Here is a 12,075-nt window from a genome sequence, read left to right on the forward strand (position 1 = left end):
AAAGCATCAAGATATTTTAACCTTGTATTTTATTACTGGTCAGCTTTATTATTTACTTTGCTGACATCTAAAACTACTTCACAGTTTGTTCAGTGAGATCATAATGGCAGATCTTACCTTTCTGTGTGAAGCCATATGTAAAGATCACACTAGATGTTTATTTTGCACTGATCAAATATATCAATGATCATTTACATCCAATTATTCTTCCCTCTCAAAACTAGGTGTATTATATACAAAAGTGAGTATAGGATAGCTAAATTGAACACCAGATGCAATCTTTCATTGGAATAGTTTATTTACATTTCATATTTAAAGAGAATCAGTACAAATCGGGGCATCATATTTACAGCATTTTCAAATCAGTGTACAAGAATGCAATGGTTTCATCCATTATATATTCAGCAAACAAAAATACATGTCTGTTCTATTTCTGTCTAAATTCTGTTGGAATTTGCACTCACTGGAAACAAAACTAATGGACAAGCCACACAAAATAGAAATAAAGTGCATTTTCAAATAGCTCTATTTAACTTTGGTGGTTGAAGCTTCAAACTTTATATTAAGGCACCTGGAAATCCCCCTTCCCTTAATTCTTTTTTGAACACCAACAAAATGCATTCACAAAATTATAGATATATGGATAGAATTTAAATTTAATATAATTAGAGCCTATTAAGCCAAATGTAAACTCAATTTTCAACGTCAATGTTGTTTGGAAAATACTTTCCACAGACAAATCTTATAGAACATTTTCTGTAAATGAATTCTGCACAGTAACCAGTTACCAATATTTTGTGATTTATTCTGCTATTACTATTTTCAAATCTTATGGTAGTTTCTATTCTGTGCTTTTGAAAATTTCAAGTTTGAGAAACAGTTTACAATATTTTTGTAAGAAACTTTTTGTGTCTATAATCTTGTGTGGTGTCACTAATATACTTGATCAACCAATTCAGTTCACATTTTCTGACAAACTATGCTCACACTCACATGAAATACTTACACAGCTTAATTAGAAAGAAAAAGTTAAAAATGAGTATTTTGCTTTAATCTTGTTCTATCAACTTAATGTACTTTAAATAGACATTTCATGAAGTACTAGCCTAAGTTTGCATTGCTTTTTACAATTCCAGATCAATATAAGCACCTGGATACAAACCCTGACACAAATAGCCCAAGCTAAAGTAGTAGTAGTATTTAATTATGATACTATCATAAAATAAAGTGATTACAGCTACTCCACATATTTAAAGCAACATATTTTTATAAGAAAGTTGTTATAAATGAAAAACCTGGCTACTTGTAGACAGTTCTGAATGTTTAAAAATGTTGCTATCACTATCATCAAGAGGAAACTTGCCTATGAAAAACATTATAATGAGTTTGTGGAAAAAGTGACTAGGTTAAATATGTTAAGCCATTTAACTATAGTGTAATATTATTCATGTCAGCACTTTCAGTATCATTCTTGCTTTATTAAGTTTACCCAGTTCATTAATAGTAAACTAGGCCCTGATTGGCAGTCCTGTTATTACTAACGGTTCAAGTTTCTATTGACACAGAATTTCTTATGATTTAATTTCTCTAACAGCAGTCTCTTGATTAGGACTTTCATCTTCCTCAAAGGTTGGGTTGTCAACATGAGGAACAACATCCACGGCCACAGAACTTGCTTCATGGTTTACCAGCTGTAGATTTTCATCTGGAAACAGAAGGGAAAATTGTAAGATGATCCACCGTTCTCTCCTTTCAAGACAGAATTCTGCATCATTTCCAAGAGGGCTTCTTCATTCAATGATATTATACTCTGATGATTATACCAACTCTTTGTTTCTTAATACTATATGACTTTTTAAAAACCCAATGTGGGGTGCCCTCCTATATTCATGCTATTCAGAGGGTCGAGGAACAAGCATTCTTGTGCTTTCAAGGCTAGCCTGAACTACATAGTAAATTTCAGGCAGGCCTATACTACAGTATGAGATCCTGTCTTTAAAAAAAATTGTTTCACATAAGGCATCTATGGCATTATTGATTTATGATTCCTATTTTTAATTCATGCACATGTGTTTACTTTTACATGAATCATGGACTCATTAAGGAAAAAAGTGACATTTATTACTTTTTTATTTCCTAAATATAACAGTTCTTAAACCTGGATGTACATACTACCATTTGGGCTATTTGAACCTAACTATACAGTAAACAAAATATATAACCATCCTAAAAGAAAAAAAGTGTGTGTGTGTGGGGGGGGTGACAAAACAGCTAAAGAACTTCATGCTAGACAGCTAAAGCTAATGTGGGGTGTAGAGTAGTTACTGCAAGTATATTATGTTATTCTACAATTGAGAGGTGAAGTAAACAAACTGTGGGTAAGGAAAGACTTTCTCCTCTCACTGTCACTAAAAGGAATTTCAAATAAGGCCAGTAGGATAATGAGAATGAGCCCTATGCTGTGGAGCAATCACATACATCCAGCAGTATAAACTCAGTGTCTTCCAGATAAGAGGGAGAGGGACAGAGAAAGGAAATGAGGGAAAAGCTTCGTGAGGAAACATGTCTATCCTAGCCTTGTTCTTTGAAAGAACTGACTGTAATAACCACCCAGTGACAATAAGTGTGCCTAATGCCCAAATCTTGCTTTTGATATATCAATCTCCAAGAAGAGACTTCTTGAAGAAATGGTAGATTTGGGGACAGGGAGTGTATAAAATTAACCTAGATTCTAACCTAGGTGTCAGCAAACTATAACTCACAGAGCTGGAACCACAATTATGAGTGCTTTTCACACTTTAAAAAATTTCTCAAGACAAACCAACCTCTCCCCAAAGAGATACATAAAGAGAATATGCAACAGAAACTATATGTGGCCTTCAAAACATAAATATTTACTACTTGGTCCCTTAAAGGAAAAAAGTCAACCTAAGACTGAAAGCACACTATGGTACCAGAAAGTAAAGAAGTCAAAAGAATGAAGAACCCAACTTAAATAAGTTTCTGAAGACAGAAATGAAGAATTTATGACCAATGGACAAATCATGAAACTAAACAAAGGATGAAAGAAGTATCTGTGATCTCACTCTATTACCAATAGCTGAATAAAATACAAAAGGAATAGCTCTTCCTTAAATTTTAAAATTATTATGTGTGGGAAGAATGACAGAAATAGAAAATCACTATTTGGTGAATACTTCAGTAATAATTATAACATGAAATATCAATTATTGCTAAAGTTGGCCAGTAAGGGACCCATGAGAAACAAGATATTTGCATAGTTTCCAAGTATCTATCAAAAAGATATTTAATAATTACAAATGGGAAACAGTAACTTTAAAGGGAAGAATTTGGCAGACAGAACCCTTAACTGAGTGAACAAAGTTAAAATCATTTGTAATGAGAACATTGTGTGCCTCATAATATGTGCTGCTGACCGGGACACAGCATCACTTCTCTGGCATTCTTACCAGAAATGGACAGTGATTTAATTATCATGAAGCAGCAGACAAGGCTAAATAAAGGAACATTTTATAAAGTAACCGATAAGTGATCTTCAAAAGTATCAACATCATAAAAGGCAAATATTAAGGAATCGTCATAGACTGGAGATCAAGGAGACGTACAAGTACACCGAGTGTCGAATCTTGAGACAGAAAAAAGGACATGCGTGGGCCAGCCAGTGAAGCTAAGGTCTGTAGTTAATATTTCATCAGTTCATTTTCTGGGTTCCATACAAGTATATGGTTATCTAAGATGTTCATATTTGCAGAAGCTAGGGAAGGGATAGATGGGCGTTCTCTGCACTATTATTGAAACTTATTTTCTCAGTCAATCTGAAGTTATTTCAAAATTGAAAATAAAACTACCTGTAATTAGGCCCCATCCCTCATGAATTCTTATTTAATTGATCTAAAGTGCTGTTTATATGCCATATTAAAAAAAAAATCTCTCCATGTGATTCTGATGTACAGCCAGGCTGACAACCGGAGGCCTTGCTGGATAGATTCACACTGTGGTCCCTGTACCAGAAGTATCAGTACCACCAGGAAATTTGCTATAGATACAAATTTTCAGGCCTCACTCCACTGAGTCAACAAGTCCTCTGGGAAATTAGGTAGGTAGTTAATTTTGAAGACTAGTACTCTAACAGAACTGATCCCAATGATGTACTACATAGATGAAGTAATTATGCATTTGCAATTATAAAAATCAACTGTCATTGTAATTATCAGTGACAAATATGTAAGATTCCCCAAATGAGCAATATGCAATCACAGGCAAAATTGATTGTGACCTAAGTGGTTGTTTATTCAACACAAATGTACATATCTTAGATAGCAGCACATGCGGAGTAGAAAACAGGTTAATATAAGATGCTCTCCTCACTAAGAGGAAGTAAAAATTATATGATACAACTTAGTTCACTAAAAGAATTAATACAAATTTGTGGATATGGATGTGCATGTGAAATAAAGGCTTCTCAATGAGTCTGGGGGGCAGGTCTTCAAAGGGGGAGCAGACATTAGACTGGGAAAGGAGGAGTGGAAGTATGCCATAGAGAAGCAAAGAGCTCAAACCTAGAGGACAGAATTGAGAAAAGGAATTGAATCAACAGGAAAGCAAGAGTGAAGAATCTAAGGTAACTAAGGATTGAGAGAAGAATCCTTAAGCCTTCAAAGTGGGTGTCACTAGTGTTGTGGGATATTCTGTATGCTGTGAATGTGTTGCTCTGATTGGTTGATAAATAAAACGCTGATTAGCTAGTCGCCAGGTAGGAAGTATAGGCGGGACAAGCAGAGAGAATTCTGGGAAGAAGAAGGCTGAGTCAGGACATGCCAGCCTGCTGTCCAGGGAGCAGCATGTACTGGCACCCAGGTAAAGCCACAGAAAACGTGATGACATATAGATTAACAGAAATGGGATGAGTTTAAGTGTAAGTGTAAGAACTAGTCAGTAGTAGGCCTGAGCTAATGGCCAAGCAGTTTTAATTAATATAAGCTTCTATGTGTTTACTTGGGTCCAAGCGGGGTGGCTGGCAGGTGAGAGAGATTCGTCCTGACCACAGGCCAGGCCAAGACACAGAAAAACTTTCAGCTACACGCTAGCATTCATCCAGGAGGATCGTGGATCATTATCTCATTTGCTATTCAAATGATCTGTAAAGTCTCTCTACTTCCCCACCCTCCCAACCAATCCCCACAAGAACTGAACACAATCAAGTAGAATGTGATTTTTATATAAAAATACTAGCACAAATGGAATTATCTTTTATCTTCACCGACTTCTATTACCATACCATTATGGGAACACAAGATTATCATGACAAAAAAAAACAATGACTCAGTATGACAGGTAGAACAATCCATAGATAACTAACATTCCTATGTGTGTACTCAAGGAAATGTCTGGAGATCAGATGGCAAGAAATACAAAGTTTGCTTTCACATGGTTGTGTGCCTCATGACGTCTTCATAAATGGTATTTATGGCACCCATAAACCTACAGAGGGCAAAGGTATGTCGGAGAAAGCTGAAATGTTCACCAGTTATTATGGTAATTAGTGTCGTCCATTTTTACATTAAAATTAGTTTACTTCAAGGTAAGGAATGAGGGATAACTTTCAAACCAAGAAAAACATGGAAAAAGACATTAGAAAAAGGAAAAATAATTTATATAGAGAGTTGATAGTTTTAGAGGAAAAGGTAACAAAATTAAATAACCCCCCAAATTTCTCCACTCATATTAAATTACTAAACTGTCATAATAACCCACATGAATTCCGAAATTAAGATGTTCAGTCTTAGTTTCTAACAATTGACTCATGTCCTAGAAGAGTCAACAGGTGGCAGCACATACCATTGTTAAACCCAGTTTCCTATGCACAAGATGGATTCCTGAGAAGATAGGCATAAACCTAGCTGCTGGAAATCAAATTCTTCTATCATTTCAGGAGTCATTTATCCCACATTCTGATTTATCTGCAATAAACAATGGCTTCTAAAATGTAAAGGTTCTCCTTCGCCCCAGTAAGAAGTTAATGAGCCAACATTTAAATGGCCCAGAGAGCAGCTTTCCAACAAAACTCTTCTTTTATGAATAATCCCAATTCCTCCGGCATGCCATCTATTTTAGGAATATCTGAATATGTATGTACTCTTTGAATATGCATATGCTTTATGGCAGGAGTACATCTTCCATTGCATCATTTTAAATAGAAAAAAAAAACTTAAATGGCATAATGGATGGATGGAACCATCACTAAAAAGCAAGAATACATGGAGAGATGTGTGGCCCACAGTGGACTACTTGTGATGAGGTCACTGCCCTTCAGTACTGTGCTTACTTGCTGACTGCACATGTTCCTCCAGAGGCGGCTCATCTGCTCCCTGGACTGAAGCGTATCCAGATGATGCAGTCTCACTGCGGTTGTCTTCTTCATGGGGAGAGGCAGTATTAGATGCATCATTGGAAACAGGTACTTGTAAAGACATTGATCCATCTTCAACATCCACCTGTGGAAAGCGTTCAAACAAATTAAGACTTTTGGAGTGCATGCATTACATTGACATATGATTATGATGCTTTCATTGGTGATAACTCAGAGCAATATTTCTTAGCCTCATAAACCTCTAACCTATTTTCATGTCACAAAAATCTCTTGCTGGCCCCAGTCATGGTAGCTAGTATAGGAATCGGCTCTAACAATTGAGTACATATGTCTTCATTTGGTTGATCCCTTCACCTCAAAACATAATGGCTGGTAAAAGTAGGCACTCAGTATACAATTAATACATATTATTCTGTCCCAAAAGAGAACTGAAAATTGTCTCATCTGTATATTTCTGTTAAGTTAAAAAGGTTTTATTGAGTTGTCATTTATTTTATCTTGAAGATAAGTTTTTTCATTTACCAAATATAAATTATAATTTTATTATGCCTTCTCTAACTGTCATGCTTACATAATGACAAATTTGTAACTATGTAATAATGACAGAGTTAAAACAGAAAAGTAGATAAGGTAGTAGTTTGCAGTTCTAATTCTGATCCATATAATAAGTACACTGGAGAAGGGAGAAGAAGGAACATGAATATGTCCAAGATGGTAGGAACCTCTCTGTGTCTATGAAAGAAATATGTCTAGTTTTGGGTATGAGCTAAATGATTTGCATATTACCTACCCAGAGAGAGAAGGATGTTATTTTCATGAATGCCCAGGAATATAAATACCACACTGCTGAAGTTCCTTCATAGAAAGAATATAGCAACGTTTACCTCAATTCCCAGAGCTTTGAGAATGTCACACTTGCACATGGGGCAAGTCCTGTGTTCTAAAAGCCATGGGTCCACACATGTCTTATGGAAAATATGACTAATGAAGGAGAAAAGAGATAATGTAGTTATAAGATGTGAAATAGCAACAACACTTTGCCACACTCACGCATGCACGCACACACAGAGATTACACTTAGCCTTTGCAAGGATGTCTTTTCCCCTTTTAAACATACCATTAATAAAGGAGCTACAGAATAGATTTCAGAGATTTCAGAATATAGAGCTCTTAAATATAGAGGCCCCATTACTCTAGCCTCAAAAAACTATTTTTAGTATTCATAACTTGAAAATGGCTAATGCTGCTTGACTTAAGTCTGTTGGTAGTTCAAATGTTACAATATTAAAATTATCAGTTCCCTAACTCTAAAATAGAATCATCATTCTCAGTAACAGAATGATATAGTACTGAGTACAACACATACCGATGCTTTAGGCAATGAAATGTGCTCCAACAGTACCTCTATTTAATAGCTAGGAGAAGATTAACCTTCTGGAGAGGAATAATATTTTAAACATCTAAAGAGTAAAGACTTCAAAATAGGCCACCAAGTTGATTTTTATTTTTTCTCAATAGGAATGTTAGAATGAATTTAAAATAAATAATCAAGTACTAACCACACACACACACTCTCCTCTCTCTCTCTCTCTCTCTCTCTCTCTCTCTCTCTCTCTCTCTCTCTCTCTCTCTCTCTCTCTCTCTCTCTCTCTCCTGACTAAGTTTCTCAGTTTCCTGCAGAGATAAAAACTGTTGAGAACAAATTGTACTGGATTTTGGAAACTATAATTCAGTTTTAGTGCTATATCAATTTGGAAGCATTTAAAATAGTTTTCCTTCGTCATGCTAATTTTAAGGATGTTATTTTTATGGCTATGAAAGAAGATGAAACTTACTTGCAGGTTAGGATGCGCACCAAATCATTTGGTTTATAGAGCTCGATACACACAGCACAGCTATCTCCATCAGGGCCAATTTCCTAGAAACAAATAGTTACTGTTACTCAAACAAGAAAAAGTAAATTAAACTTCAGAGCTGGACCAGCATATGTACATTCATTTAACACATAGAAATTCCTATAGAAAGAGAAACATTACTGAGTATGCAGCTATGAAGTTTCAATGAGTGGTTTCAATTTATTGACGTTTGGAAGAGGCAAAATAATAAAGTCAACAAGACGGAGAAAGAACAAATTAAACCATGTAGTACTGACTTCCATTGTTTTTCTTGACTTTAGAATTTATAGAAAGACATGTATATGTTTTCATAGTTATATTTTCTCTAAAAAGGTATAATTTCCACATAGTAAAAATTCAGTCATTTAGTCTACAGTCCTGCACATTCTGAAAAACATAAGTAGAAATATAATCCCCATCACAATCAAGATATAGAATAACGACATTACCCCCAATAAATTCATCCATATTCCCTTAGTAACTAAGCTTTCCTCTCATTCCCAACCATTGCCTATCACTGTTATATTTTCAATTCCTATACCTTAGGCTTTTAACAATAATGCCATATAAATGGAATAATGTACTATCTAAGTTTTGAGTCTCGCTTCCTTCACTCATCATAAGGCCTTTGATGTTCGCATATGTCATTGTAGGTAGCAGTAGGACTCGCTTACCCTTTGATTACTAAATCGTATTCCATGGTATGAAGATTCCACAGTTTATCTACTTACCAGGTGATGGGAATTCAGATTCTTTCCAGTTTGGAAAGAATTACTAATAACTATGTTTAGGAATTTAATGGGGATATAGGAGTTTCCTTCCTTTACAGTAAATATCTAGTATTGTAAATGCATTTTTTAACTTCATAAGAAATTGTTAATCTGTTTTGCAGGTAGACATAATCTTATGTCACCAGAAGATACCTAAGAATCCAAGAGGTTGTACATATTCATCAGGGCTTGTCTTTTCTAGGTTTTATTACTTTTAGCCATTCTAAGGAATGTATACTGATAACACAGGTGGTTCTAATTTTGTATTTCCCTAATGAACAGTGACATTGGGCATTCTTTTGTATACTTCTCAGCCATATGTTCCTTTGATGAAACATCTGTTTAGTAAGTATACTTACTATATTTATTAAATTTTAAAACATATTTATATTGTTGTGCGCCACCAAATGGGAGCTGGGAATTGAACCCAGGACTTCTGTAAGAGCAGCAAATGCTCCTAAACTCTGAACCATCTCTTCAGCACATATTTATTGAAAGTAATTAGCACATATAGTATTGGTTTCATTGTAGTATTTTTCTATTATTTTATTTATTATTATTTTATGTGTATGAGTGCCTGAATGCATTATCTGTATACCACATGCATACAGTGCCTGAATAGGCCAGAAGGGGGCATTGGATCTCCTGGGACTGGAGTTTTAGATGATTGTCAGCCAAGACATGCATGCTGGAAGTTGAACCCTTGTCCTCTGGAAGTACAGCCAGTGCTCATAGCCATTAAGTCATCTCTCCAGCCTCCTCAGTGTGGAATTTTCAATGTATTTGGTTGCTGTTGATTCTCCCCCCTCCTATATTCTCCACCATCTCCCTGACCCCTCTTGTACCTTTATGGCCCTTCCCCACAATCTCCTTTCTGCTTTCCTATCACAGGTTTGTGTCTCTATTTTTATTTGGCTGCTCCTCTTGTTGTTGAGTCAAGAGGTTTTTATATTCTAAGTTGTTCAATAAATGTGCAGTTTGCAAATATTTTCTCTAAGACTGTGTCTTGTGTTTTCTTTCATTAAAAACTGTCTTTCAAATAACAGAAATCCATTTGTTTGTTTGTTTAGTTGATACAGGGTCTCACTGTGGACCTCTGGCTGCCTGGGAATTTGCTATGTAGACAAGGCTGGCTTCACTCTGAGAGACACCTATGCCTCCAAGTTTGGGCTTACAAGATGTGCCCACCATGTCTGGCAAGAATAGGAATTTTTTATTTTTATTTTATTTTACTTTATGTGTATGTAAGCTTTACCCTCTTTTATGTCTGTGCACCATGTGTATGTCAGGTGCCTGAAGAAGAGGGTATCAGATCCCCTGGAACTGGAGTTACAGATGGTTGGGAATGCTAAGAATGGAAGCTGGGTATTCTGAAAGTAGCCAGTACTCTTGAGCCATCTTGCCTGCCCCCAAAGAACAGAAATTCTTAAACTTTGACAGTCAAATTCCACATTTTCTCTGTGGACTTGTTTTTGGTGTCACACATAAAAATTATTAATGTATGTCACCTACATCATGAATTATTTTTCTCCTAAGACTTCTAAGGAATCAATCATTATAGACCTTATATTTAGGCCTATAATCTTTTCTGAGTTAATTTTTACACTGTACAAAGAATGGAGGTATTTTAAAAATGGATACTATGTTGGCTAGTTTTATCACAACTTGACATAAGGGTCATTTTGGAAGAAGGAATCTCCATTGAGAAAATGTTCCCACAAGATTGGCCTGTGGTTCACTTTCTTTATTGATGGTTGATATGGGAGGGCATAGCTCACTGTAGGTGATGTCACCCTGGGCTGGTGGTCCTGGGTGTTACAAGAAAGCATGTTGAGCAAGCCATGAGGCAGCAAATCAGTAAGCAGCACCCCTCCATGGCCTCTGCATCAGTTTCTGCCTCCAGGTTCCTGCCCTGTTTAAATTCCTGTCCTGACTTCCCTCAGTGATGGACTGACACAGAACTGTAAACCTAAATAAACCCTTTCCTCCCCAAGTTGCTTCTGGTCATGGTGCTTTAAGCATAGCAATAGAAACCTTAACTAAGACAGATCATCACTGCAGAGAGTTTTTCTTGCTTCATTGACTTTGGATCTTCATTAAAAAAAAAAATAAATTGGCCACATGTCTGTTGGTCCATTTCTGGATTCTATATCTTACCATTCATTTATAAGTCTAGCATTTCTACACCCCCACAGACATAGCCTTAAAATAATCCTGAAAATTTGGGGTGTGTATGTGAATTACTATTTGAAGTTTTTTGTTTGTTTGTTTTTTAAATCCTCCCTATACTGAGACAAGGTCTTTCTCTGTAGCCTAGGCTAAACTTGAACTTGCAATCCTTTTACCTCAGCTTTCTGGATGCTGGAATTGAAGGCATGTACAAGGTCCAGGAATGAAGTCATATGAGGAAAATTCTAAGTGCTTGTGAGAACACTCCAAAAAAACAAGACCCGAGTCTTGTGACCTCAGTTTCTTCAAAACACTGAATTGTTCCTGGAATGTGTTTTTGTGCTCCTCCCAGGTGTAGTGGATAGGAGTGAGTTGACTTCAGCTTGCTCATTATTGCTTGCTGATATTATTCAATTAATTTTTATATGCCTCTATGGAAAAATGTGTTTTTGCCACATGTGGCTTGTCCTTGCAATTGTATACAGTTTGAACTCATGAGAACTTTACTCATCTGACAGTTCTGAACCTCCAGAGTATAAATTGTCAGGTGCTCTGAATAAAGCTGGCTATTACATGAGACTTTAGTCTGCCTTATTTATCAGCTCCATTTTCCCAGGTCCCGCCATCTCTAGAGTGGTGATACAGCACATTCAATTTCTACAGTTCTTATTCATCAAAACTGTATTGATTATACTAGTTCTTGAGCTTTTCTAATATTATCTCATGAAAATTCTTTTTGAAACTCTTATCTTGCGTATAGGTTAGTTTAAGACGAACTGACACCTTAACAATGAAGTCTTTGATCCATAAATATGATATAGATCTCCATGTATTTATATTTTCTTTGATT

General features: G+C 35.8%; 1 protein-coding gene across 2 annotated transcripts in view; it reads right to left on the minus strand.

Annotated features, from left to right (window-relative positions):
* Positions 1–280: 280 nt before the first annotated feature.
* The window catches only part of Rnf128 (ring finger protein 128), a 111,576-nt gene continuing 99,781 nt past the window's right edge, over positions 281–12,075 (minus strand). For both annotated transcript variants that reach the window (XM_042268982.2, XM_006970319.4), the window contains exons 4-7: positions 8,227–8,309; positions 7,276–7,372; positions 6,347–6,515; positions 281–1,705 (exon numbers count right to left, since the gene is read on the minus strand). In XM_042268982.2, coding sequence (XP_042124916.1) covers positions 1,572–1,705; positions 6,347–6,515; positions 7,276–7,372; positions 8,227–8,309 — 483 coding nt within the window. In that variant the 3' untranslated portion in view covers positions 281–1,571. The remainder of the gene's footprint in view (positions 1,706–6,346; positions 6,516–7,275; positions 7,373–8,226; positions 8,310–12,075) is intronic.

The sequence above is a fragment of the Peromyscus maniculatus genome, chromosome X, assembly GCF_049852395.1.
Source record: "Peromyscus maniculatus bairdii isolate BWxNUB_F1_BW_parent chromosome X, HU_Pman_BW_mat_3.1, whole genome shotgun sequence".
NCBI lineage: Eukaryota > Metazoa > Chordata > Mammalia > Rodentia > Cricetidae > Peromyscus > Peromyscus maniculatus.